Here is a 27,672-nt window from a genome sequence, read left to right as displayed (position 1 = left end):
GAAGAAAGCACAACCACTGGAAAAGTTGTTTTCAGGCAAAACTCAAAGCAATTGTTTTATGGCTTGATTTCCCTCTCCAACAGCTGATAAACATTCACTGATAAGTAAACACCAAAGAACCCCAAAGAGAAAGGAGAGGTTTCCCTCAAGACATGCAGCAGCTTCTGGGAATAAATGAAGAAAATTTTAATTAATAAAGTTAATTAATTAATTGATAAAATATAACGAACAAAAGAAGATGGCAGGGATAAGTGTGTAAAACATCCATGTATTGTGATGTAAAATGGATGATGATGTTCAGGTGGTCAGGTGCTGGAATAGGCACCGTCCCTGGAGGTGTTTAAGAGATGTCTGGACCTGGCGCTGAGTGATGTGGTTTAGCATCATGGAATTGTCAAGGCGGGAAGAGACCGTCAAGACCATCAAATCCAGCCACCCACTCAGGGCACCGCAACCCCAAAACCACTAAACCACATCACCCAGCATTGCCACGGCCAGCCCGGAACCAAAGGTGCGTTTGAGAGGCGCCTAGATGTGGCGCTAAGCGATGCGGCTTAGGGGTTGTGGGGGCAGCGGTGGATGGACGGCTGGACTTGATGATCGCGAAGATCTTCCAACCCCGATCATTGCGTTGCGTTCCGTTCGGTTCCGCCCAGGGCGCCGTGAGGGCGGTCGGGGTTGGGGGGGCCGGAGGGGGCACCGTGAGGGAGCGCGCGCGCCGCCGCTCCCCCCTCCCCACGGGGCGCGCGCGCGGTGCCGCAGCGCCGCCCGCCCTTCGCCGCCCGCTCTGCGCACGCGCGCGGCACTGCGGCTGCGCGGCCGCAGCAGCGCGACTCCCGCGTACCCCCCCCCCCAACAAACAACGGCTGCGGGTGAGAGCAGCGCATGCGCACCGCTCCCTCTGTGCTCGCGCCGCCCGCCAGCCCCGCTCGCTCGCGCCGGGACCTCGCGGGGAAGCGGCGGCGGCGGCTGCGCATGCGCAGAGCCGCTGTTCCTCACACACCCCCATCTTCCGTTTCCCGGCCTCGCGGAGAAGCTCCGCGGGGGCAGCGGGAACCGGGAGCGGGAAAGGCGTGCGCGCTACCGCGCGTGCGCAACGGAGGCCGCGAGCACACCTCCCTAACCCCCGGGCTCCCGCCAATCGGACACCGCCCCGCAGCGCCGCCGCGGCCCAGGCGCGCCGTGCGTGCGTCCGATCGTGCGTGCGTGCGTCTGCTCGTGCGTGCGTGCGTGCGTGCGTGCGCTCGGCGGCGGCGGCGGCGGCGCGTCCCGAGCCCCGAATGAACGCGCCGGTCCCGGCGGGCGAGCGGCCCTGAGCGACCCGCGAGCGGGGACGGGCCGTGCCGAGCGGCTCCTCCGCCCGCGCCCCGCCCGCCGCACGGGTGAGTGACCGACGACCGACCCGCCGAGCGCCCGCTGCCCGCCCCGCCGCCGCTGCGCCGCGCTCCAGCGGCAGGCGCGGCGCCCCCGGCCCGCCCGCAGCCCCCGGCCCGGGGCCCGCCCGCCCGCAGCCGCCGCCGGTCCCGGGGCTTCCGCCGGCCCCTGCCAGCCCCGCGAGGGTCGCGGCACCCCGCAGTATTCCCTCAGGGTGCCCCGGGTGCCGGTGCCGCCCCCCTGCCCCCTCCCCGGGCCGGCGGTGCCGCTCGCTCCGCCCGCCCCGGCCCGCGCCCTCCTTGCAGGGAGGATCCGCCCCCCCCACCTCGTCTCCCGGTCCCGTTTCCCCCAAAATTTCATGGAATCGGGTGGGGGTCGCCCTGCCCGCGTCCCCCCGCGCTGCCCCCGGTACCCCTCGGCTGGGGCGGGCCGGGCCCCGGCGGTGCCGGCCGGGCCCCGCGGGGCGGTCGGGCGGGTCCTGCCCGGGATTTGCCGTCCTGCCCCGTCGGATCCCCGGGGAGGCGGCGGCAGAGGTGCCGCTATCGGCCCATCTCCCGCTCCCCGTGGGAGGATGTAAACTTTCCTGGAGATCCCTCAGCGCCGTCTGCCAGATCTCCCTGGCCGCGGGCTCTCTCTGTGTCATTCCTAGTCACCTGCTCTGCTCTCATTGTTTAGGCGTTCGAGGGTTTGCCCTTCTCCCCTCGTGTCTGCCCCTTTTTCGGGGTTTTTTTGTGGTTTTTTTTTAAGGAAGTTGCATGGATAAATTCCCATCCTACTTTATATAGTGACTGTAGGATGCTGTGTGAATGTAACTCTTGGATAAAAATTTCTGTGAGACTTGTGATTTGGGTTCTCAGCCACAGAACCCTACAGGGTACTTCCTGTCTCCTTTTCTTCACTCCCCCCTTCTCCAAAATAAACCTCCAACAACGAGTGTCCCACCCGGGAAACTGCGAAGCACTTGTAAGCTTGTGACTCTGGTATCTCCAGTGAGCATCCGGGAAAAATCAGCACAGATATTCTCTGTAGCTTTTCCTGAGAGACCAAACCACTTCAGCATCTGCAGTGGCATTTTCTGAAGCTAGTTTACTTCTCACAGGTTTTCCCTAGGTGTCTGAAATTTTCTTCACAAATAAAAATTCTAATCTTTTGACATATAGTTTGGGAATCATACAGGTCACACAGCAAAACAAACTTTACAAGTGCAGCGTGTAGAGATCACTATTTTTTGTAGGAAATACAGGTGAGGTTTTAACTATAATTAGGCTTCTGAAACATGTTTGGGAAATAAATAGAAATTAGAGTCCACGTTACTTTCCATTCTTTGGTGCTGAACAGTGTCTCATGCACTGAGGGCATCCCGTGCCTGAGAGTTACTGAACTTGCACTTTTATTTTAGGAAATCTGTTGTCTAAAGCTCAGTAGAGCAGCACAGAAGCTACAAGAGGGTGTAAAACCTGGTGCTTTAAAGATAAAATAAAGATGCTGTGAGGGAAAGCACCACATTTAATTCTTCAGTATTAACATAAGAAATGTGAATGCAAAGGAACCCAAACTTTTCGATGAAGAATGGTTGAGTGAATTTCTGCTTGTGTGATTCTAGGGTACATGTAACTTCTCATTTCTTAAATCAAGCCCATGGAAAATTGATCTGTATGGAATAATCTTTGTGTCTGTAGTATGTGTGTTCCATTTTGGTGGAGACAGTGAAAATCTCCCAGCCAGTGATTCCACAGTACATCACTCCTTGTGATCCAGTCTGTGAGACTTGGACAAAGCTGACAAGCAAGATTCTATCAACAGGAGATATAATTACTTTTTTTGTAATTCTTAATCATTTGTTAACCTGTTAAACATGGAAAACCAAAATATTGAGCTGTTTTTAAGTTGCATTTTTTCTCATTCCAATGAAATGTAGTTTGATACTTGGTAAACTAGATTAGTTGCTCTGGGTGATTTAACTTGAGACATGAAAACAGAATTTTGAGTACTTGGATTCAGAATTGTGGGGCTGTAGGTGCATTACTTGGTTCATCTTTCTCAGAAAATCATGTTTTGTTTCTTTTTTTTATGAGCAGGATAAGTGCATTTTGACACAAAGAAAAGTGGTCTGAGAGTAGTGTCTTCTCACATTTATGAGAAAGCAGATACAATTTATGGAGAGGTGTATAGATGTTTCTCATGCTAAGGTTTTTTTCAGCACTCTTTAAAAATGTATGAATAGTGTAAATGCCCAGTGAAACAAACAAAAAAAAAGCCACAAGAAATGTGGGATTGGAAAGAAAACTTTTAGATACTCTTGTAAAATGCTTTCAGTGTAATTTAATCCGATGGTGAAAAGAACATGAATTTCCTTCTTGGCCTGTTTGAGTTTTGAATAATTTTTCAAGTGTTAAATTATTTGTAATTGTGAAGTATTTAAAAACATATATTTGCTCTTTTTTTTTTTTTAAACAGTGTCCATGTATCGAGTAAAGATTGACATTATTTTTAACTTTGCTGTGAGCCTTAAAAAATCTAATTATGCAGAAGTACTTGAGGAAGTCAGGCTGTGTCAGGTTGTGGTGCTGCTGCAGTGATGTGCCTGTAGTGTGCTGGAAGGTGGAAAGCAGCAAGCTGTGAGAAGGTTCTTTATAATCTTGTGTTTTGGAAAGTTGTTTTTCCTATAAATTAAATATGGTGAGAGCCACTTAAAAATTTTATGTGTGCTATGAATTACTTTCATGTTCTAAAATACAAACTTGCTGCTTAAATTGAAGGGCAGCTTTGTTTTATTAGTAATTCTTGTTCCTGAGTCAGTACGACCTGTGCACGTGTACAAGGAAATCCCTAATCTTCCTTTTAATAACTGGTATCATTGGTCAGTATTTTAATAGTATTATCTGAATATAAAATGAAACAGGTAGACCCAAGTGATTGTATGTGTATATACTGAACTGTTTATACAAAACCAAAACTTCTGCCTTTTACATGACTTTGTTAGTATATTTCTAAACATCCCTGTGTGATTTCTGTTGATCTATTGAATGTGAGATGTAAACAAGTAATCTTTGTGATATTGCTTCCTGCTTGTCTTTTGTAGGTCTTTTTTTCTCCCAAATGTTATTGAAATTTTAAAAATTACCCAGATTTTTATTTTTTAATATACATACATACATACATATCTGTCTGTCTGTCTGTTCAGGAACCATTCTTTCTGCTCAGAAGGAATTACAGAATAGTCTTGTTTTATTTTTTTCTTTAGAAGAATACAGTATAATAATTCTTTTGTGTTTAACACTTAAGGACTCCCTATTGCCACTGCAAAAGGGTGTGACTAGTTTATCCAGATTGGCACATTTTTTGTGCAAATCAGCAAGATCCGAAATCTTTGCATTCTTGTTCTGAGTGTGCGTCAGCGGCGTGAACTGCTCGCAGTCAGAAGAGAAAGCAAATGGAGCTGTTGGGAGGGCAGAGGCGAGGGGCACAGGACAGGCACCTTTTGAGCAGTTTTGCAGCAAACAGTGCAGGGCCAGCAGTTCGAAGATCTGTGAAAATCTGTCGAGGCAGGAGGCAGCAGGAGTGGCCGTCAGCAGCAGGACGCGCTGAGGGAAATTTGAGGACGATCCTTTGCTTTCGGTTAGGGAAGGAGTGAGTGATGCCAGCATTATGAGCTTCTGACAGCACTGGGGAGCCCCGGGTCTGCCTGTGCTAATTCCAGAGACCAGCCGTGTATTTTCATGCAGATCTGTGCCATTGTAGCCCAGTCCAGATGTTTTGCAACTCTGCTCTCTTATTTATGGCTGGATTTTACACTTTTTTTCAACATAAATATCAAACCCTACACTGGTTTTTCTTACTTAGCCGAGTCAAATGAAGAGAAAGGCTGAGGAGGATTTTGTTGCAGTTGTGGCAAATTCTGATAATAAGGCTTCAATCTCCAAAGTAAAAAGGTCTAAGAAAGTCTATTTGAAGAAGATAATTTTTTTACTTCTTGGTAGATGTAGAAACAGATGAACACAAACTTCTTAATACTGAGCCAAGAAATAAGTACGTTCATTGAGTATTCTCACTTTGCATAAGCTATGTCTGCGTGAGTTGGGCACTGTGACCTCAGTGTTACATTTTAAAATGTGTTGCTGCTATCGTATCACATGAAAAGTTTGTGATTCATACTGAGTTTAAGTTGCTTTTCTGAGCTGAGAACAGCAGCTCTCGTGCGCTGACTGAAACCTGGTGTGGTACTGCTGAACTAACTGTTGGTCACAGAGAGGTTTCCACTGCAGCACCTTTGAGAGGTGTCTAAAATTTTGTTCCTTATGCTGTTTGAGTAGCCACAAAATACCTCTGATACCAAAAATGGTAGCATTTTATCATCTCATCTCTACTCTTTACTCATCTGCCCTGAGACTTTGTGAGCCTTTACAGCCAAAACCTGTGCAGGAGGCTGTGCTGGACTCTGTGTTTTTCTTTGCTTCTGTTTCTGAAGAAGTTCAGTAGCATGAATTTCATTGCATGTACATATATTTTTTTTTCCTACAAATTCCTTTCCTCTAATAAATAACTATAAAAATGAGTTGCAGTAACTTTTTTTCTCTGATGATTCTTTTGTTGTATTTCCCACTTATTCATTTTCCATGTTCTGCTTTTGTATTAGCATCCAAAGTTTTATTTTAATTATCAAACTTTTTTTGCATAAAGAAACTGCTTTATTTTTGCTGAAAAAATGTCATTAAAATTTGGCCAAGTACTGTCCCTGCCAGTCACTTGTTTATTTGAGTATATTGAAGTAGCATAAAGAAGAGGGACAAATCACTTCCAAGCCTACTGTATTTACGAAGCTATGTTAATATGCCTTTTGTTGATGTTAACATGCTGATTGCAGTTCTTTTCCCCTGTAGCATTGAGAGGATTGCAGTGGCATTGTAAGGTCATTTAAAATCATGACAAGCTCAGTCGGACAGAAGAAAGTCTCCTCCAGACAAAGGAAGTGTGGGTTCTGTCGGTCGAATAAAGATAACGAATGTGGGCAGTTGCTGATGTCGGAGAACCAGAAGGTGGCGGCACATCACAAGTGTATGGTGAGTGACCGGGAATGGGATGGAGCCGGGAAAACGCTGCAGACACGTGGAAAAGCCGCCCAGATTGGAATTGGCACACACGATTAACCACTGCAATTTGGTGGGTTTCATATCTGTAAATTTCTCTTTCACTTATACCCTTACAAATTAAAATACAGGTTTTGTCTTTGCAATTGTAGCTGTTCTCATCTGCACTGGTTTCTTCACACACTGATAATGAGAGTCTTGGTGGATTCTCTATTGAGGATATTCAGAAAGAAATAAAGAGAGGCACAAAACTGGTAAGTCCCTATTTTGGCTCTTGAAAATGGAAGACAGTATTTTCATACCCTCCATAAAGTTTGCAAGGAAGTTGTTCACTGTATTTAATCTATTTCATATTTTCTGTTAGATTTCTGAAAGAAATCCACATTCTAGGCTCCTGGAAGGGTGTTATCATACTTTTACCAGTACTTGGGTTTACTGCCAAAATCTAGTTTTAACTACTAAATACACTTTTTGCTCCTTTTATATTGATTTAAAAAATAATGCTGTGAATATAGAGGGCTTATGAGGTATGTGGGTACAGTAGTCTTGCAGCTCCACCAAGTTAAAGAGATTGAGCAGCAATGACTTTTTTTTTTTATTTCTTAGAAGCTAATTAATGAGGAATTTTAAAAATAATTATTTATTTAGAACTAATTGTTTTCCATTTGGGGAAATGAGTGAGGCTCTTTTAAAAATAATTTTAGCAGATGATCTGTTCACTCCTCACATTAAAACATTTCAGCTTAGTTATTTAAAGCATTCTATATATTTACCAGTTCTTGGACCATTAACAGAAGTCCAAAGTATTATTGTAGAACTACAGTTTTATAATAATAATCTACTTTTTCATGCACTGCATTTGCATATTTTCCCATCCAGGGAACTTCATTTGCTCTAATTAGCTGAAACAAGTAACTGTTCACAAGTCATTCATGCTGTGATTAGGACTTCCCAAAGAACATGGTAGTAAATGAAACTACTGGTCATAAAAAAACTTCTTGATTCTTGTGTCTCTTAAAGGGTTTAAAAGGGTTTTTTATGTCTTTGGTGGTTTCTCTTTCTGCTTTTGAATCTCTTTATGTTCCTGCTATTGCAATGGCTCCGTTCTTGTAGCTCACCAGCTGTGTGTAGGCACTTTGTTCAGGTTTTTGTAAAAAACCTGGATCTGGTCAATCTAATGGATTCATAGTCCTGAGTTGGTTCCTCTTTGGAGAAAACATACAGGAAAATTTTAGATCTTAGCTTAGGTGCTTGTCTCTGTAGCTGGCAGAGAGTTGCAACTCTGAATCACTCTCTGGAGGAACTTCTTTCTCCACTGGCATGTGGGAAGTTTTAAGGGAAAGGTTTATCATTAGCCCAAATCCCTTCTCTCAGGTCTGCTTGCCTGGTCCATTCTGGGGGAGCACATTCAGCAGAAAGCCTCAGAGCACTGGGTTAGGTGAATATTTGGATGGCTTGGGCTCAATTTGTCCTCCCTCAGGAGGTGCTGCTGGTCAGGTGGGCTCTGACAGTGGGGACCTCATTACCAGAGTGACAGTGAGAGAAGGTAGAGACCTTCTGATGGTAATAGATCTGTCTGAGAAGAGGTGGTAGGTTCAAACATTGGTAGGCCAGTCACAAAAGCTTGTGATATCTAAATATTTAGAAGTACAAGTCACTGATATCTTAATTATTTTAATTATCTGTATTATTTCTAGTATCTGTGAATGGAAAAGTTTTATTTTTTTTTTCTGAAGAACATACTTAATTTGCAGCTTATCAAACTTCTTATATACCCAAAATAACTTGAGTTAGTGACCATTTGGACAGCAGACATGCGCCAATGGAATAACTTCATTACTTTTTTTACAATTTTATTACTTACTAGAAACATGGATAAAATGTGTGTGCTCTGTTTTACAGACACATCATGCTGTTCATAAAAAGAATGTTTGTTTTTAGTAATTTCTGGCTTTCAAAAAAACGGAGGTTCTGAGTAAACTTGATTGGCTGGATATATAAGCCTAGGCTTTTCTAAAGGACTTTGATCACCAATTATTATATATAAAACCATAACGTATAACAGATTTATGAGATTAAATGCCCATAAAAATTAGATAACAACTAGGCAACAGTACATAACCATGCCATTTCAGAGCTTGCAGAGGAGTAAATGGAGATGATCCAAGGCTTTGACATTTTTACTGTTCAGTTGACTTCGTTAAAATTGAAAAACAGGCTGGTGGTATATTTGGTAACTTTGGTGGTATATTATTTTGGCATATTCGAGAGTAGCAAGGAGAACTTGACTAAATGAGTGTAGTGGAGAAAAAAATGTATCCACGGAGAGAGAGAGATTGATATATATATATCTATGTAGGGAATATCCTACATTGCATACTTAGATTTGGAATTGTTTGTAACCTTTTGGGGGTGTTGGCAATATGCAGGATTCAAAGAAAAAGCTCCAGTTGTCTTGGGAGGTGAGTTTAATAGGAAATCCTGGGATTTTGGAGACTATTAAGTCAGTAGAGAACAATAAAGAAAAATTTTGTGATACTGTCAGTTACTTCCTTTCCTACCACAGTATAAGAAGGACCATGTGCAATTTAAATGGCTAATTTAGATAGCTGCTGTTATCTGTGTGCCTGATACAAGAAGAATTAATTAATGGGAAAGAAGACTAAAGCAACAGCCCCACTTTTAATCTTTTTTTGCAATATAAGAGAAAAATTTAGTTTAGTTGAAATAAATTAATTGTGTTTACCAAGTATTTCACTAAACTCAGTGTTTTGGAAAGGACTTTAGGACATAACTGTAGAAAAAGAAGTAAAGTTAGCTGCTGATACTGAGGTAAATTTGCAGGTTACCAGTATTTCTGACTGCAGGATTCATTCTCAAATGGGTGTCATTTTTTTTTTCCCCTGTTGTCTTTATAATATAATTCAGAATCAAACGGGTACAGTTATGATTTTTACTTTTCTGAAATGGTTGGTACAAACAGACTGTCCTTGTGAGAGGGATATTCAGGTGAATAGCTGTGCCACTTTCATTAGATACATTCCACAGAATTAAATTACTTATTTTCTTCATTGAGTTGATAATGGTGGTTGTGTTGATAATGCATCTGATGGTTATTGCACTGTTGCACACTTGTAACAAATGTCTTAATTAAAAAAAAAAACAACTGCAAAACACCTGGGAGCAGGAAGCGTAATACCAAGTGCATAAATCCATTTGTTTTGTCACCGGGAGTGGTAAATGTATTGTTTTTAACCTCAGAAGTACTAAACAAAAAGCAACATGAATTGTGCTTTCTTTTCCTTTCTAGATGTGCTCTTTGTGCCACTGTCCTGGAGCGACCATTGGCTGTGATGTGAAAACGTGTCACAAGACATATCACTACTACTGTGCTTTGCATGATAAAGCTCAGATAAGAGAGAAACCTTCACAAGGCATTTACATGTAACTATTATTTATTTGTTATGTTTATTTTGTAATTTGTATTTTATATTCTTTGTTAAAAAACAACAAAGCAAAACAAAACCCCACTTTGGAATCTAAACAAAACTGTTGCAAAAAATTCTAAATATGATTGTGGCATTCAAAATAGTGATGTGCTAGAAAAGCATATTTTCACTGCAAGATTTGTGTATCAGTGAGTCTTATAAGTGGGAGAAAAATGTACTGGCATTTAAATTTAAAAGATGAGTAAATAATCTGTGATTCGTGACTGACTTGACAGTTTTCAACTACTTTGTTTATAGGATTTTATGTCGAAAACACAAGAAAACTACGCATAACTCTGAAGGTAAAATTATTCAATATAAATTTTTCCCATTGTAGAAAGATACTTGGTTAAATTTAATTTTTCTGGAGAATATAAATGTTTTCAGTAAAAATTAGAACTACATATTTTTGAGAAACAATGAGTTTGGAAGTCCATCTGATTTCTGTATTTTCTCTAAAAATTACTGATTGAGGTGGAGAAAAACCTCAACCATAAATTTTAGGATGTTCAAAAGATATGATGTTCCATAAAACCAAAGTTTCAGTAGAAGTTAAACATTCCCTTCTTGGAAGAAGCTGGCTTATATTTAGTTAAGTATTCATAATATTAACATCTGATATATTTTGTCAGATAACAGCTGATTCTTGATACTGCTTATGTTCCTAAATATTTATTACTTTTTGGACTAGTGAATAGAGTATAACTCTTGAAAAAAGAAACACCCAATAGCAAATGAAAAGGGTTGTAATGAGTTCACTTACAGATAAATTTCTGAATCATATTGATTAAAAAAAAAAAGTTTTATGGATCCATTTATTAAAGCTGTGTAGCTTTGAAGAAAAGAACAATGAAATGCCACAAATGTAGATATATTGTGTGGTCTGTTAAAATTCCAAACAACTTGTGATGTTGTGTTTTTACTAAGTATTTTTCTTTTTTTTCTACTATCTCTGAATTTTGGTAAGCAGGCGGGTAGTTTACTTCTTGCATTGTTTTCAACTGAAATGTCCTCAGATTTAACTAATGAAGAGTATGCAACTGTTTAGTGAAAATTAAAGTTCATAAATTACTTAAGTCTCTATGCCAAATGTATTTTTGAGATAATGTATTGCTTTTTATGCTACAGGTAATGGTAAAGGTTTGGATGTTATTTCAATGTTCAGAAAGATTCTGAAGGCAGCAGAAAATACCAAAGAAAATTAATTTCTCTTTTTTACTCTATCTACATAATTATTGTTGTGTGCTTATATATGAAACTCTAATTTTACTCCTACTGGGTTTAAACAAGAAAAATAATATCTGTGTTAAAATAGATATTTTAACATGGCCTCTTCTCTTTGGAGAACAGGCCATCTTATCCTGTATTTGTCTTGGGGTTGCTTTGTGTGTTAGCAGACACAGAACATTAAAGACATTTTGAGTCCAGAGAGATTAATCTCTTTAACTGATATTTTAAAATAATCTTCGGTACTTGCTCACAAATGTCTCAGTGTTTGACATGTGTTTAAAAATGCCTGCAATTCTGCATGGGGCTCAAGACCAATGGATTACTTTTTCTGCTTGGGATTTCTTGCAAGATCTAAACTTGTGCTTATCTTTAAGAGTTTTCAGAAACCATTATCTTCAGTTTTACAGTGTTGTTTTCTAACAGCAAATACTTAAATTTTATATAGATGTAGTGAGGAAAATCAGTGTTTAATAACTATATAATTTTAATTATATGTTGATGATGGTAGTTTATTAAAACATTTATCTAGACTCATAGAAACAGCCTCTTAGTTTGTGTATTTCCTCTCTCCTACCCTCAATGTCATTTAGAATTGCTGAGTCAAAGAATATGATTGTATTTTATGTAGCACTCTGCTCGTATTTGTTTTTGTTTGAAATATTTCCTTCTGTCATGCTTGACATGTCTATAAATAGCTTTGCACTTCTAGAGCTATATGTAGCTATACTTCTCATTCTTTTTTTCAGTTCTTTATTTAATATTTCACTGAAATTTCACCCAGTGCTCTTCCCCAAAGAAAAATGTCTTCTTTTTAGTCCATACAGTTTTGGAAACTTTTCCCGTAAAATAATTATTACTTACAGTTGTGGATTTGATAATGGCAGAAGCTCGGGCTCTTTTGTGATAGACCTCCTTTAAATCAAAGAAAGTAGAAATACATATTGCATATGCCTGATACAATGCTATAAATAATTTCCATAGCAGTGGTATTTTGCTACATTGAACACTGGTTAACTTTAGCAGACAGAAATTACAGGGTGGTTTTCAGAGTTTCAGGAAGGATTTGGGAGGTTTTTTCCCTTAATACTTAAATGCTGAAGTTTGCTATGTGAAATGACAACTGGAAGGTGTTGGATGGTGAGATTAAGCTTTATATATATTTTTTGTTTGTTTCTTGATGAAAATGTGAATGTCAAGGAGGCATTTAAATGTGAAAGAATGGTGGTTGTGAAACCAGATAACGGACTTGGCAGAGAAGAGTGACTAGACTAGGCAGTGAAACAAGATGTTAACATTGTGTTATTTTAGGGTTTTTTTATCTTGTTTTAGTTTCATTTTCATTAATCTTTGCTTAGCAGTGTTCTGCTAACAGAACAGTTGAAGCTTATCTGTGGTTCTGTCACCCAGTGTGGGTGCAGGGAGGTGCTGGAACCATCGGTCCTTTTTGATGGAAACTTAACTGCTCCTTTTCTGGACTGCTTTTTGGTTGGGGATTTTTTCTTATTATTAATTTGTTGCGTTTTTTTTTTCTTGGTCAGTTTAGAACATCTGTGGGTTCTGATGCTTGGTTCTTTATATCCAGGTTTAATTGCTCCAGTATTTTGTATCCATATTTTAATTGTTCCGAGTATTTTTATTCTGTCACTTATGTTAGTAGGTGTTCAAAGAGTTTTTAGGAGAGTTTGGTTTGTCCAGAATTCTTTTCTGTAGGCAGCACTGCTGCATAACAGTGAAATTTTTCCTTCCCTTCCCTAGAAAATGGATGCTTCTGGAGTCATACTTGCCCAAGTCTGAGATCTGGCTCATGCACTTTAGTTACAAGTTCAAGTTTAAAAAGACTCTGTTAAACACTTAATAACAGTTAGACAAAATCTCTTGAGGCTGAATGGAAATAATGTTGGAGGACGTATTTGGAATTAAGTTACTTGCTAAGACTTAATAAGAAGGACTTCACAGATGTTTTTATTACTGTTATGAAATTCAGATGGTGTCAGGATTCATCAGACTTGGTATCCACTCAATAAGACAAAATTAATGAGTAATGGGAATTAATTTTTCTTCACATGACAGGACTTGATGAACTACCTTCTACTTTCTTTGAATATGAAAATGTGAAACATGGCAGCAGAGTAGTATGCTCTTAAATTTGTTATCTGTTTCAACAGATTGGTTTATCTAATTTATCTGTTTAGCCTGGTATTTAGGTGACATAGAATAGGAAAACTATATTTCTCCTATATTTCCTTTGTGTAATTCAGAGTGATTTTTCTGTGCTTTGTTCCCATTAACTGGAAGAAGGACATCTAAGATTTTGCCTTGCTGGTTACAAATTTAACAAAACAACTGAACTTCAGGTAACAGCTTAATTCATAATTTTAGGCAAGCTGTCTTAAGTTTTCAGTACCTAATAGGTTACAGGAATTGGTGCCAGTGCTTTCAAATGATCACAGCTAACCATTAGTTGAATTACTGTTCAGTTTGATGCAATTGCATTTATTCTTTTTGAGGAATGATGTATTGTTGAAGTAATGTTTTAGAGCTGTTTGTTGGAATTTATTCCAATGTACTGGAAATAATTGTTGAAAAATTTAAAAACTGGCCTCTCTCAGTTCCCTGCAGGTGGGGCTGCCCTGATTGATGTGTTGAATCTAAAACAAATTCAGCTGATGAGGAACAGTTTAATATAAACTAAGATTAGAGGAACAGTTTAATATAAACTAAGATTAGAATGTAATTTCATCTGTTACACAGTAGTAAGACAAAAACTAACAAAGCTGTGTGACTTCTCTTATTAATGTTTAAAGCAGATGCTTGAGAACTGTGGGGTCAGAAAATAAAATGTCTGTAATTTCTGTTGTAGCTGTGCTCAAAGCCTCGGGGAGCTACGTTTCCACAGTGGAAATAAGGAGATTCCCTGTTTTAGCATCCTTTTAATGTCATTCTAAAGATCAGACATGGAATTTCTGCCTCTCACACTGCTCAGTAAGTTGAGTCAGGGTGATATTTCTCTGAGACCTGTTTAGGGACACTGCAATCTATAGTGCACTGAGTACTTTCCCAAAGTGCTGTGAAGACCACAGACTGGCAGGAAAAGCATCTGCAACTTTTTGGCATTCTAGCTAGGTAACATTCTGATTAATCTTTGGATTTTTCAAGTAGTGTTTGTTCCCTGTTGCATTTTCTGTAGCACTGGTCCTAGCACAGGTTGGCCTCACATTTTTTGCAGTAAAAGTCAGGTGTAAATGTTTCTGTAATGTTGCAGTTTGGGGTCATTTTGATTTTGACAGTGAGGAAGTCTTCTGGGCTCTGCTAACTCAGCCTGATGTGCTGTCTGTCTGATGTGTGTCTCCTCTGCTGCTCTGGGTGTGGCATCAAATGTGTACCTGGTGTTCCCACAGGAACAGCTGGTCCAGGCAGGGAATTAGCAGTGTCCCATTATAGACTAATGAGGGTTTGTGCAGAAACATCACACCAGGGTTTTCTTATGGAAAACCACATGGCTAATGGAAAAGAAAAAATGTAAAAGTTATGTGGTGAGTGGTTTGTCCTGTCTGAGGAGCTGTCCTGTGGTGTTCTGATTCTCCCTCCCATCTAGGCAAGGTGTTACATAGAGAGGCTTGAGCTACTCAACAAATTCATCAGACCAGTGGTCATAAGTTTTGTGATTGTGCAAATAAGCCAAGTGCTTCATCTGTCTTCAGTCTTTGCCAGTGCTTCTTTGCTTTAAAATGCATTTAAATTGTGTGGTTAGTAAGGACTATTTATTGGTTTTATGTATTAAATATACTTAATTAAAGAAATAATCTCAAGTACCTCATAGCAAATAACTTCTGGACAAGAGTCATCAGCTCCTTGAAGTATCTGGGGCTTGTGGAAAACATATTATTATCTGTGTGGCATTATCTATATGGCAGGACCTAAGGGGTAATTTAATTTTTTCCTCGCTGTTCTTACTTTAGATGTGTTTAATGTAATTTATTCTTTTTCCATTGAAAAAAATAACACAAAAAAATATTCAACATTTTGGTTGTTAATTTCACAACATCTGCTGATAAAAACTACTATTATTTCATGATTAGTTTACCTGATTTTGTATTTGATTGCAAGGGGTTTATGCAAGTCCCTGATTCTTATTATTGCATATAGATGCATCCACATTTTTAGGATTAACTGCTGGGCCAATAAGGCTCTTTTTTTTTTAATTTTTTTTTTTTTTATGTTTCTTTCCAATTTAAAACAATTATGTTGACTCATATGGTTTCTTTGCTTTCAGCCATAGTTTAATGAGATTTTATTCCAGCATGCTGAAGTACTCTTTTCTTTCTCTGCTATATTCCATTTCTCTTCTAAAAATCTTAAGAAATTGATTTTGTTCCTTGAAATTTTAGTTTCTCTTTTATCCCAAATGCACTGTGAAACTTTACCTGCATATGTGTGATTTCAAATTTATGTAGCCCCTTCAACATTCTATGCTTTGGCTTCTTTTCAAGTCAAGTTCTACTTGCAAATATATTTTGCCAGTAGTTTCAGTTTTTATCTTCCTCATACAAAATCAGCCTGCTTTTTTTCTGGCTCTCTTACTCTGCTGTTTAAGGTAATGTAGGATGTAAATAGAGCCATATTTATTGTACACATCCTCTTTTTGCTTGTTCTTTCACAACCTTTAAATAACTTAATTCTTTATTACTTTGCTTTAACCTGGCTTTTGGAAAGGGGTTCCATGTGTATTTCAAGCTGATGCAGTATGGATCAGTGATATCTCACTGATATCTCCTCTTCTCTGCCAAGCCTTATTTTAAACAGCAAAACATCTTGATTCTTTTTCCTTCTAGTCATGATCAAAGGAGAAATTTTAGATTTCTCTCTGAGCTGAATCTCCCTCTTAACAGTTGATGTAATACAGCATTTTGCCAGGGTTCCTTCTGTGGTACTTTGTACTGCTAATGGGTTTCTAAAATGCAAATTAGGGGCTTGTTGCTACTCATCTGAATTTACAATATCATATTCCAAAGTGCTTTTTAAAATGTAGATTGTTTCTTCTTGATTTCTACCCTTACCTCCAACTTTTCAGGCTATGTTGTGTATTGGGCTCTTTTCAGATATAGCATTTAGGGAACTTCAGAGGGAAGCTCATAGAAACCTCCTTAGAACACTGTCTAAAGTTATGTTGAGAAAATTGTCATGATTTTAAAAACCAATGCAGCAATGGGACATGGGATGGGGGCTAGTTGAAGAGGGAATTCTAGGGAATATCAGGGGACTCAGAGGATGGGTGATATCCATGATAAAACATCACCTGGCCAGGGAGGAGTTGAACAACTTTTTGTGTTTTCCTTAGTTCAAGCTGACATGAGAAGTTGGAAACACCCAACCATCAGATGCCAGGGACACAGGGTAAGCTGGCAGTGGGCTTGAGGGGAGGGCTAGGGCACCCACCAAGCTGTAAATTAAACATGAAGACCCTCCAGGGCAGATGTGTTTGACAGCTGGTTACAGAAATCTCCCTGTTCTGTTCTGTGAGTTCAAGGTGTTGTAAAAACGCGAGAAGCTTTAATATTTGAGGTATCAGTCTTGGAGGACAGATGTGGTAGAGCACATCCTCACATCTTGGTGCTGTTACTCTGTAGGTCCACATCACTTGAAGTAGGAGATGTAAATCTTCAAGGAATTGTATTTAGTGTAGGGGTGTCATGTAGCATCTGGATTTTAATGTCTGACCTTCTCTGTAAGTCATAGTTTTGAGCACGGAAGAGGGGTTCTCCTCTAAGGAAAGCTGTGTGTTCTTCATGGTTTTTTATCTTACACTGAAACTATCTTTTAAAAATACAGCATTTTTTACTTTTCAAATCTTAAATATGCTAATAATTATAGACTAAAAAACAGCACTTAAGAACTTGTTCTATGAAGAGATTGACACTTGTAAGAAATTGGTTTTCATAAGGTGTGCATGGTTTTTAGCAATTATACCTCACTTCTAGTTTTGTAAGTAAAGAGTTCAGGACATGCTTTAATGTAATTGTAGAAAATAAGGGTGGGCTGGGGTGGAAAGCATTTTAACTGACAAAATTGACAAGGAGCTTTGGAAAAAATAAGGAATGGCAGTGAATGGACTATGCTTCATGAAATAGTAGGGAAGTGAATTATTTTGAAAGGAATATTTTTAACTTCTTATTGATGCCATTTAAAGGGTCATGAATTCAATAGTCACATACTTGTAAGACTGTTTTTCTAACATAACTGTCTATGATTTCTGTAAATGTAAAAATAGTAAAAATAAAAATATTCACAAATTTATTTGAATATTCAGTAGAGAGTTCATATGATTAACAAGATAAAATGATTTCTTTTTGAAAGAGGTTCTCAGATTGTAATAAAATTCGCTATATGCTGTCTAAGAGGTTAATACCTGAATTGCATTATCTTGCTTGGGGAGTTTAACAAGTGGCAAAGGAAAAATAATGTTAGGTAGGAAATACTGAGAAGAAAATGTAAAATGTATTGTTTCATTATGTAATCTGTGTCATCATGTATTTAGTTTTTTTCAGAGTAAAATAAATGGTGCTTCTGACATGTAATTAGAAAAGAGTAGTTTATATATTGAAGTATAGGGATGTTGTAGACAGACTGATGTGTCTTAGTAGCAACTTGGGCAAATCTGTATATAGCTGTATAATCTGTAAGTTTAAACCAAAATAATTTGCAGATCTGTATGAATTTCAGTATAACCTGTTGTGATACATTTGGATAAGTTTTCTGTCCTTCCTTAATAACTGAGCAGAAGCTGTAGCTTTTTTGGGGATTAGTGACAGGTACAATAGATGGAGCTGAACTGGATGTCCTTGTGTGCCAGGCTGGGCCAGAGCTTCAGCTGTCTTCTGTTCCCACTTGGTGGCTGTGGAATATGTTCAGCACTTTGACTTCAAGTTTTGTGCAGTTGAGTCACTGTTACCACAAGATAGAAATGTGATCGGATATTTATGTGATAATAGGTAAGAAAGATGAGTGCTGGCAAGGCAGCATTTAGTCTCCAGCTAAATGCTAAGATCTCCTATCTGGATACTAAAACAGTATCACAGTAAACATCAAGTGAATGTTCCAACTTTTCTCATTACCATTTCTTCTGTTTGGAGGCTCCTACTGATGTTTGTGGTTTGGATTTTGAGAAGAAAAGTCCTTCAGCAGGGTCTGTGCGTGTTCTTTAAACAAGTCTGCTGAAATATGTTTGTGGTTTGAGCAGGGGTGGGTGCTACATATTAAAGGGAAAAAAAGAGGCTGCTTCTCTGAGTAGGAAAGTTGTTAGGTACTGAACAGAGCTGGTTGTTAGATGTAATTATCAGATAAAATTTAACTAGATCTTACTGGAAGCAATCTTAATCTTGCAGAACTGATCTGTTATCTTCTCTAGAGCTGTGAGTTGTGCAAAGGACAGTGTGCCCAAAGGCTTGGCATTCACAGTAGCATTCACAGCTCAACTGACATTTGCAAAGGAACTTGTCAGGCTTCTTTGGCATGTCTGTATTAAAAAATGTGTTCTTATGTTCCAAATAGTCTGTAAATACTTGATATGGGATGTTGTCAGTGGGGATGATTTCCTCTAAACTGCAGGCTGGTTTTAGCTGCAGATTTTAAAATATTCTGTAATGACATGAAATTGTAGATTTGTTTCACTGAAGGCAAAATACTTTTCAATTTTAAAAGCTTGATGTTATAACCCAATGGATGAACTTTTTTCTTAAGTCAACAGGCATCAATTGATAAAGCAAGGAGAGAGGTATTATTTGGGTACACTGGCATACTATCAAGGGCAATTTACATTGGAGTTATGAAGCTTAATAAATTATTAGCATATTTCATGGGTGAAAACACTTTCCAGTTTTAGTGTAGATTAAATGAATGTTATTTTCAGTGAAGGTGAGGATGTATATGTGAGGACACATTTTAGGTCTGAAAGTAGAAGAAACACTAAACCTTCTCATGTTGTCAAGATGCAGAGCTATGTGACGTATAAAAAGTAATGTTTTCAGGATCTGCAGTTGCATGTTTGTAATAAATGGGGAAAAGGTGCTATTTTTATTTCTGACCAAAATTTGGAAAATACAGGTTGTGATTTTTCTTGTCTGGTGTTGGTGGATTTTAGGTTGGTTTGGTGTTTGGTTTTTTGGGTTTGTTTTTTGGGTTTTTTTGGGTTTTTTTCCTTAGTTTGTTTTTTATAAAATTGTGGAGAATCTTATTTAATTATATTTTCTGACTTCTAAAGCAGATTTAGAAGAAAATATCAATGAACATGAATTGGAGCCTTCACCTCCCAAAGGAAAAAGGAGGGGTCGTAAGGGAAAGCCAAGAAAAACAAATTTAAAAGGGCAATCAGAAGATACTAGATCTACATCCTCACACGGCACAGATGAAATAGAAAGCAGTTCCTATGTAAGCAGTAAATATGCTAAACTTCTTAGAAGACAGAATTGCATATTTCTTCTCTGAAATATAAGTTTTATTAAAATTTGCATTTGTCTGAGCCTCCAGCTGGTGGCCACAGGCTTTTAAAATTGCAACCTTATTTGTATCCCAGCAGTATATTTTAGTAAAATGTTTTTCTTTCAGAGAGACAGGTCTCCCCACAGAAGCAGCCCCAGTGATACAAAACCTAAATGTGGATTCTGTCATGCAGGTGAAGAAGAAAATGAAGCTAGAGGAAAGCTTCATATATTTAATGCCAAAAAGGCTGCAGCACACTATAAGTGCATGGTAAGTAACATTATTGTTGTTAACCAATCTAGTCTGTGACTTTTGTCTGAATTACTATTTTGGATTTTAATACAGGACCTTCACATGTAATTATGCTGAGTATTGTCTGTATGCTGATGATCTTAAGCACTGAAGTGTTGCAAAGTGAGCAATTCATTTATTTTCACTGCAGGCAATATGAATAAAAGTTGGCTTCATGCTAAGAGATGGAATTAGCTCAGGGAGATGCTTTAGCTTATTAAAAATGCTCCTTTAGTGTCTTAATGCATATGAAGTATTTAAAAAGGAAAACAGTTTTAGCTAAAAGAATCCTTTCCAAGAATAAAACATCTTTGCAGGCGTTCAGGCACAATCTGAGAAGAGTCCATGAACTTTGTTCATTTGCTGACCTGTTGATTCAGTCTGTGTGACTTAAGTAGAGTGTGGGATATGGAAGTTCTAGAAAGCTCTTGCATTTAGATGATCATGTTTATAGAACTGTCAGCCTGAACAGGATCTAATTGCAAAGAACATGAGCAGACAGTGCCATGAATGAGGTGGGACTTTTGGTAACAAAATTCACTGGTTCATGTTGTACCTCAAAATGAATAAATAGTACAGGCAATCTGTGGAGCTACTCATTGATTTTCTGTATCCAGCCTCACTAAACAGAGAGCTGGTGTGTGCCAGCAGCTTTGAGTCTTACTCTCTAGAGAAGCTCTTTTTTACTTTGTCTACCTGAACTTCAGTTTTAAGGCAGTTAAAGCTGAATATACCAGGATGATGATGGAAGGGATGGTGCTTCTCCATTTTCATCCCTCAGGACTTCACAGCTGTATTGACATTAGGGTTGAACCTAAATTACATACATGTCACAGGGAAGGAAATGGAATATTCCTAAAAAGTTGAGTAGTGTAATTGATAGTATTTCCCATTTGCTACTTTATGTTTTCATCCTATAATTATTTTTCATCTACTCCTCTGTCTTTTAAAATAAATTTTTCCAAGGCAACAACAGCTCTAATTAAAGCAGTTAGGTGGGGATCAGAAGAAATGCTTTAATTGCTCAGCCCAGGGTTTTTCCTAGTTTGTTGGTAAAGCACATGCTGTCTGACATCACAGAACAGGATGTTCCATGCTCAGTTATTCCTGTAAAGAAAAAATTTCCAAACATCTTGGTGATGTGACATTACTTGCTTGTTTTACAGTTGTTCTCTTCTGGCACTGTCCAGCTAACAACAACTTCAAGGGCAGAATTTGGTGATTTTGATATCAAAACTGTACTTCAAGAAATCAAGAGAGGAAAAAGAATGGTATGTACCTGCAGAATGTGGTGAATGTGTTAGTGATTCTGCTAAGTCCTGTATAGTTCTGCCTCCTTCCATTTATGAAGTAATCTTTTCCATCTTTTTCTAAACACAAAATTAAAATATATTGTTACTTGTGGGAAGGGCAGCCAGATAGGAATCACCCTAATATTAGTGGTGTTTGGGCTTGCAGTATTTGGGATTCTTTATGACAATGTACATAACTGTTATTATCAGAGAATCATATGATTCATATTAGTCATACTGTAGCTATAAGAGAGTAACAGCTTTGGACCTGTGTTACTAAAAACACACTGTGTGGAGCTGCACATAAAATTAGAGAATATGCAGTTCTTACAGTGAATATATTCTCTACAATTGGAAACAAACCAGTGTTTCCAACTGTTTTGGTGTTTTAGTAGGAAAACATATTAAGATCTCAGAGATGGGGATGCTGGTAAAACATTACACTGTATTTTATTAAAAGTCAGGATGTTTTTAAAGTGCTAAGAAATTTATAGGGGATCAGAGAGGGAATAAAAAACTAGCTACATTGTTCCTTGAAAAAAATAATTTAAGACTCTATATATTAGCATACTAACTTCAGGAGCAATAAAATGGCCTTGGAAATGCAAGAACATGTTTTACAATCATGTAGCAGTTTTCTGTGCAACAGACAGGTAAATCCTAGTGTTCATATTTTTGTGGGTTGGTATCTTACAGCTTCTGGTTTACCATGTCTTTGATTAACTTTTCATTGGAAGGATGATCTGCCAGAGGAATTACTCTGTTCCAAAATGTTAGCTATAAATATGAGGAGAACTAAACTGAATACTATAAAACAAAAAACTGAGATGCTGAATGTTGCTGTTCTCTTCGTTCACCTGCACAGAAATGCACACTCTGCAGCCAGCCTGGTGCTACTATTGGGTGTGAAATCAAAGCCTGCATAAAAACATACCATTACCACTGTGGAGTAGAAGACAAAGCTAAATACATTGAGAACATGTCACGAGGAATTTATAAGTAAGGACCTGTGTAATTGTTGAATTTACTATTTCATGACACTTTCTGCCTAACTTGGCTAGCCAATACGTTCTTAAAAAAGAGGATATTATTTAACTTAAAATGGTATTTTTAAGTATTCATTTACTTTATGGAACATTTCAGTTACTCAGCTAATTTAAAATTTCTGTACTGTTGTAAATAGCAGAAATGAGAAAATTATTTGACTTGTATTACATTTTCCTCCTCCAGTAATCTATAATTTAGATCAAGAAAATAGATGTCATGATTCCTCTATATTGATGTGTTTGTAGCTTCCTTCAGGGGCTTTTTGGACCCCACAACTTGGCATCCTTCCTGAAGAGCTGCAGCTGAGCTGCTGCTCTGTGCCCACGAGAGGGCATTCGCTGAGCAGTGAGAGGCAGTTCTGCAAAGCTGGGATTGGTCACAGTTTTGTTGGCTGCTCTTGAACTTTGTTTTCCTTCTCAGTTTGACTGGAAGCTGTAAATGATTCAAGAGTTTGTAACTTACTTGTAGCACATCTCTAAACTAATTGAGAGAAAAGTCAGTTTTTGATGGATATTTTTAGTGTATATCCTCACTGTTCCTTTTATTGTGCCAGACTCTATTGTAAAAACCATAGTGGAAATGATGAAAGAGATGAAGAGGATGAAGAAAGAGAAAGCAAAAGCCGTGGCAAATCAGGCACTGACCATAATGACATTCCTCAGCAGCAGCTCAATGGAAACTAGGTATGGAAGTTACTCCTGACAGATCTCTTACCAAGACTGAAACGCAATATACAATTAATGTAGTTTACTGCAGTGAAGTATTTAAATCTAGTGTATGCAGAGTACTTTTTATTGGCATACTGTAGAAGAATGGGGAGGATTTGTTGTTTTTTAAATCCAGCTGACTTTGTAACAGTGTAAGAAGGGAGGCCCTCATTTCTATTGCTAAATGTAGGTGTAATGTCAGAGCTGTGAAATGCTTTTCTGTATGATTTTAAATTTACTATTGTTTTCATCATTTTTTAAACAGGTTCAAGGGACAGAGTTATAGAACTGGGAATGGCTAAGACATCATAACTACTAATTCTTTTAAATTGTTTTCTAAAAATCAGAAAAGGGTTAGTAACTTTTTACTACCCAACTCTGTTAGAAATTTCATTGAACTGCCTGAAACGTTCATGTGTGTGAGCCTTCAGTAAGTGGCAGAGTTTTACATGTCAATATTATGTAGTTTGTAGTCTGCAGTGTCTGGAAAAAATGAAACACTATATAAATGATATGTAATATGTACAGTGTCAAAAGTTAAGGCAGACATTGAAATGAAGTAAGATCTATATTTCTGGACTGAATAAAAACTTTAAGATTTGGAATGTGTAAGTTGTTTAGTGGATTCACACAATGAGGGAAGGTCTTAGCTAGTTTAATTAACAACCTGGACAAGTCCGTGATGGCAACAAGCTGGTACTTTGTGAATTTTGCATTTTCTTCCTGCACAAGTTCCGGAGGCTGTACATGGCAGAGCCGTGCTGTTTTTGCTTGGGAAGCACCCAGTAGGAAAGGACTCAGTGTACACGAAGCACGCTTGAACATTTCAGGTTGTTCCTGTTGTGATTGCTCATTCCGCCCGGCATTGTTTGCGGGAGATTTACTTGAGCAGCTGTTGGTTCTGAGCTGTGAGCTTTAGAACTCATGCCAAAGGGCTGTAGTTCATTCTTTCCCCAAAAATCCACCTCTTTCTGTGTCCTGATTTACAAAGAACACTTCACCAAGTGTGATTAAAACTCTACTATACAAATGTTTGGACTTTGCAGCCCAATCTCTTTTACTTCAGAGAGTTACAACTCTTAACTCACTATGGAATTTAGCCACCATATCTGACGTCCATACCTCAGGTGTTCTCTGTTGTGTGGAACACTTCATGTTTTGTCAAGAATGTGCATAAAGGTCCCATATTCTGTAAGAAGAATGAGGAAACAACCTTTTTTGCTAGATTGGTATTTATTTTTTAATCATATGACCACTATATGGGAAAGTTCGCGTATCATCCTTATTGTTTTAGTGATTTTTTTTTTTTTCCTTTCTCTGTCAACTCAACAATCACATCATAGAATTCTACTTGCTAGAATTTGATGTTCCTTGAGGGAACGCTCAGATCTAGGCTATACCAAACCTAACAGAACAGTCCTCTGACTGCTTTCAAAACACCTTGTCATTTCTAATGGCTACTGGCTTCAATTGGTCTGTTAAAGCACATCCTCAGACTTGCTAAATAAAACCAAAAAGCTGAATCTAGTCCACATGTTTGTCTGTTGCTACTGTATCACCTTATTGTTTGTTTAGGGTTTTGACTTGTTTCACTCTGAACTCCCAACAAAACTTCTGGATTTGAAGGAAGGAAACAAGCAAAAGACACTGATTTGACTATAAACTGCTACAGTTCTTCTGTGATTGGTATTGCAAAAACGGTTCATTTGTAACATGAGTTTCTGTAGCATTTTTTACATGTATTTTTAAGACTTAACGTGTGTCATTTGTCTTCTTATGCATTCCCTTAATGTCTTGAGGGACTCAATTACTGTATATTGGAGTTTCTAACATTTTACCTGTTAGAATTCAATCAATTCTGTTTGCTTTCCTGGAGAATAATCCCATTTGGAAAGAAATATTGCTGTGTACAGAAAATATTCAGTTACTGCTCTAAACATGATGCCATTGCTCATTTTTATTTTGTATTTGTAACTTTCAAAATTAAAAGCGTGACTTGAATTGCAATGACAGATGGATTATTGAAATTGTCTATCAAGGTGTTTTGTTTCTCCTAGAACATGGAACATTTTTCAGCCACTCAGAACAGTATTAGAATGCAAAATAGCATCCTTCAATATTTAAATTGCTTCAGTTTGTGCCTCAGCCATGGCCCTCCCATGGAAAAAAGGCACTTTGTTTGCAGCTACTGTATTTAACTAAGTTTGCATGGGGTAGATCTGCCAGCATACTGACTGTACTTGAGACTGAGCTCTAATTCATGTGTCAGTGGCTTAGTATAATATTCAGTCCAATAACTCACCTGTTATGGATAAATTAACCCATACCTTGCCTCAAAGAACCAGAACAGCACTTTACCTTTGGGTAGCAGAAAAGCGAGTGGCTGGTTTCCCTGTTACCCCTGAGTGCTGAAATGGCCTGGTGAAACTGTCATCAATTCCGAATTCATGGAAACAAAGTCAAAAGCAAAAATCTTTTCTTACAAGCCTCAAATTTGTCATAACTGACTTCAACTCATGTATGCTGGGTAAAAGTGCCTTACAATGTAAAAATTGTATTTATATGTTCCCAAGTAGCATCACCTGCTGGGGAGTAATTCTGGTGTGGTGTTAATATTTAGAAGAAATGTACCTCAGCAGTGTATTTACTGTACATCTCTTACGTCCTTAATTGTAGTTTTAAAAAGCATGACAATGTATCATAGTATATAACATTTACATCATTTTTTTAAAAGACAAAATACTGCCATTACTGTCTTTTTATGTGTATTTTAGCTTGGAATTTCAGACAGTCTGTCTGAATTTTTGGGGGTTTGTTTTGGTTTGCAGGTTTTGGGATTTTTTTTTTCTTTTTTTTTTTGTTAAAGCAATGTAATCTTTGCAAGCATATATTGAAGATTATTCTGGAGCATCTACTGCCTTCCCAGAAATGTTAGAAGTAATGACAGTGCTCTATAGGTGAACTAGATATGTTTAAATTAGCTAGTTAAATTAATACAGTCAATTCGTTACTGAGATTTTTTTTTTACTAGGCACCTTCTGCTTTCATCTCACAATCAGAGAATTCAACGTCATGAATTCAACAAAACTTGTCTTAAAAACTGGTTTCACTTTAATTTTTTAAATTTTATTTTATTATTGTTACTTTTTGCCTTTGGGCATTTCTTTTGCTCACAAGAGGATTGTGTGCTGTTTAAGATGCCTGGAACCCTCTGAGAAGGGAGTTTTCTCCCCAGCTCCCTGCACCTCTTTATTAAGAGATCTTCTCAACTCACTGTGGTCTCACAGATCTGTGGTTCTGCTATTCCCAGAAGGACTGTGCCAAGGAAGGACAGGCATCACAAGGATCCTGTTCAAATACCTTGAGGATACAGCTGGTGTCCCGAGGTGAAACCCCAGAGCAGTGGGCTGTGCTGTCCAGGGCAGGGGGAAAGGGCTGGATCAGTGTCAGTGCAGCTCCCGAGCATGAGGTGAGCAGAACATCTGCTCCTTCAGCACAGGCTGCTCCACAGGAGGTTCTGTGATAAGGCTCCAGTAGGGGCCACACCTACACTCCACAACATCCCAGCTTTAGGTACAAAGAGCTGTGCTGATCTACCGTGGTTTGAGCCTGCCAAATCTGACCCTAAAATGTAGTATAACAGAAGAGAGTTTGCCTCTTACTCCTGCCTATAGGAAAACGAACTTCATGCTAAAACTGAGTGAAAAATGAAGAGATGATAATTTATTTGAAATATCAGACTTATCTGGCAGGTGATAATCAGTGCATTCCAAAAATATTAATACGCTGAATCAGATTGACAAGAAAATTAATCCTCATTAGATTAAATTAATCTGAAGAGAACTGAAAATGCATGATAGCAATTAGTAACTCTTCTTCCATGTCACCAGACTCAGATTCCACTATATTAGTGATGGAGGTGAAAAAACAGAACACAGCCCTTGATTTCTATACTTGGTGAAGCAGTTCCTATACATGCATATGTATGCACAGCCATTAGTCTGCAGTGACATCTCAGCCCTTAACGGATCCTGGAGAGCTGTTGCTTGTCAAAGCACTCAGGTTAGGCCAATGTTTGCAGCTTTTGCTCTAGCATATATTGACATTAGGTGTAAAGACAAGGAATGTATGGAAGAGGGTAAATGCATTCCTATCTACAATGTTATGTATATTTTGTTCCTGTTATATTGGCTTTACTTCCAAAGTTGTAGTTTGCAGTATTAGTTTCTTTTTATTGGTATCCTTGCATATATATATTCAATAAATGAGTTATGAATTCCATGCTTGCATATCTGTCCTTTTTCCAAAAGTATCACTTTTGAAGCTGTCATTTTAATGCATAAATGCAGTATTTCCGATTGAGGTTACAGGCCTGGAAAACATTACCAGGAGAGAGGTGAGAAGGCATCACGCTTACAGTGTGGCACTTGGTGGTAACTCTGCGTGTCTCTGTTCCTAACTCTGCACTGGGTAAGCTGCTTTGGGTTTACCACTGCTTAATGCAAAGTGACTGACTTGCTGGAGGTTCCCTTTCTCACCTTTCAAGAACTTTTTTTTTCCCATGAGTGAATTAATTTAGACTAAGAGACCAAGGGAATGCAGAGTATGTCTTTGTTTCAGCTGGGATAGGGTTCATTTTCTTCTAGTAGCTGGCACAGTGCTGTGTTTTGGATTTGGTGTA

General features: G+C 38.6%; 1 protein-coding gene across 6 annotated transcripts; it reads left to right on the top strand.

Moving 5' to 3' along the window:
- Positions 1-1,217: 1,217 nt before the first annotated feature.
- On the top strand, positions 1,218-27,272 carry PHF6 (PHD finger protein 6). 6 transcript variants are annotated; one of them, XM_085570927.1, is made up of 11 exons: positions 1,218-1,382; positions 6,255-6,434; positions 6,614-6,715; positions 9,772-9,905; positions 10,208-10,251; positions 19,440-19,603; positions 19,781-19,924; positions 21,112-21,216; positions 22,103-22,236; positions 22,838-22,967; positions 24,567-27,272. In XM_085570927.1, the coding sequence occupies exons 2-10, from the start codon at positions 6,297-6,299 to the stop codon at positions 22,965-22,967; spliced, it is 1,095 nt and encodes a 364-aa protein (XP_085427053.1). In that variant the 5' UTR covers positions 1,218-1,382; positions 6,255-6,296; the 3' UTR covers positions 24,567-27,272. The 6 variants fall into 6 exon arrangements, with proteins under 6 accessions (XP_085427053.1, XP_021404036.1, XP_085427050.1 ...); XM_021548361.3 differs by having other exon boundaries at positions 23,257-27,272; XM_085570924.1 differs by having other exon boundaries at positions 19,437-19,603.
- The last annotated feature ends 400 nt before the right edge of the window (positions 27,273-27,672 follow it).

The sequence above is a fragment of the Lonchura striata genome, chromosome 4A (assembly GCF_050655825.1).
Source record: "Lonchura striata isolate lonStrDom1 chromosome 4A, ASM5065582v1, whole genome shotgun sequence".
In the NCBI taxonomy this organism is placed as follows: Eukaryota; Metazoa; Chordata; class Aves; order Passeriformes; family Estrildidae; genus Lonchura; species Lonchura striata.
The sequence above is the reverse complement of the archived record's forward strand: the minus strand, read 5'-3'. Positions and strand labels throughout refer to the sequence as shown.

Excerpts from the sequence above, each read along its gene's own strand:
- PHF6 (XM_085570924.1), top strand. The coding sequence starts at position 6,297 with ATGACAAGCTCAGTCGGACAGAAGAAAGTCTCCTCCAGACAAAGGAAG. Across the intron at positions 19,925-21,111 it reads CAGCACACTATAAGTGCATG|TTGTTCTCTTCTGGCACTGT; the intron begins GTAAGTAACATT and ends CTTGTTTTACAG. Across the intron at positions 22,237-22,837 it reads ATGTCACGAGGAATTTATAA|ACTCTATTGTAAAAACCATA; the intron begins GTAAGGACCTGT and ends TTATTGTGCCAG.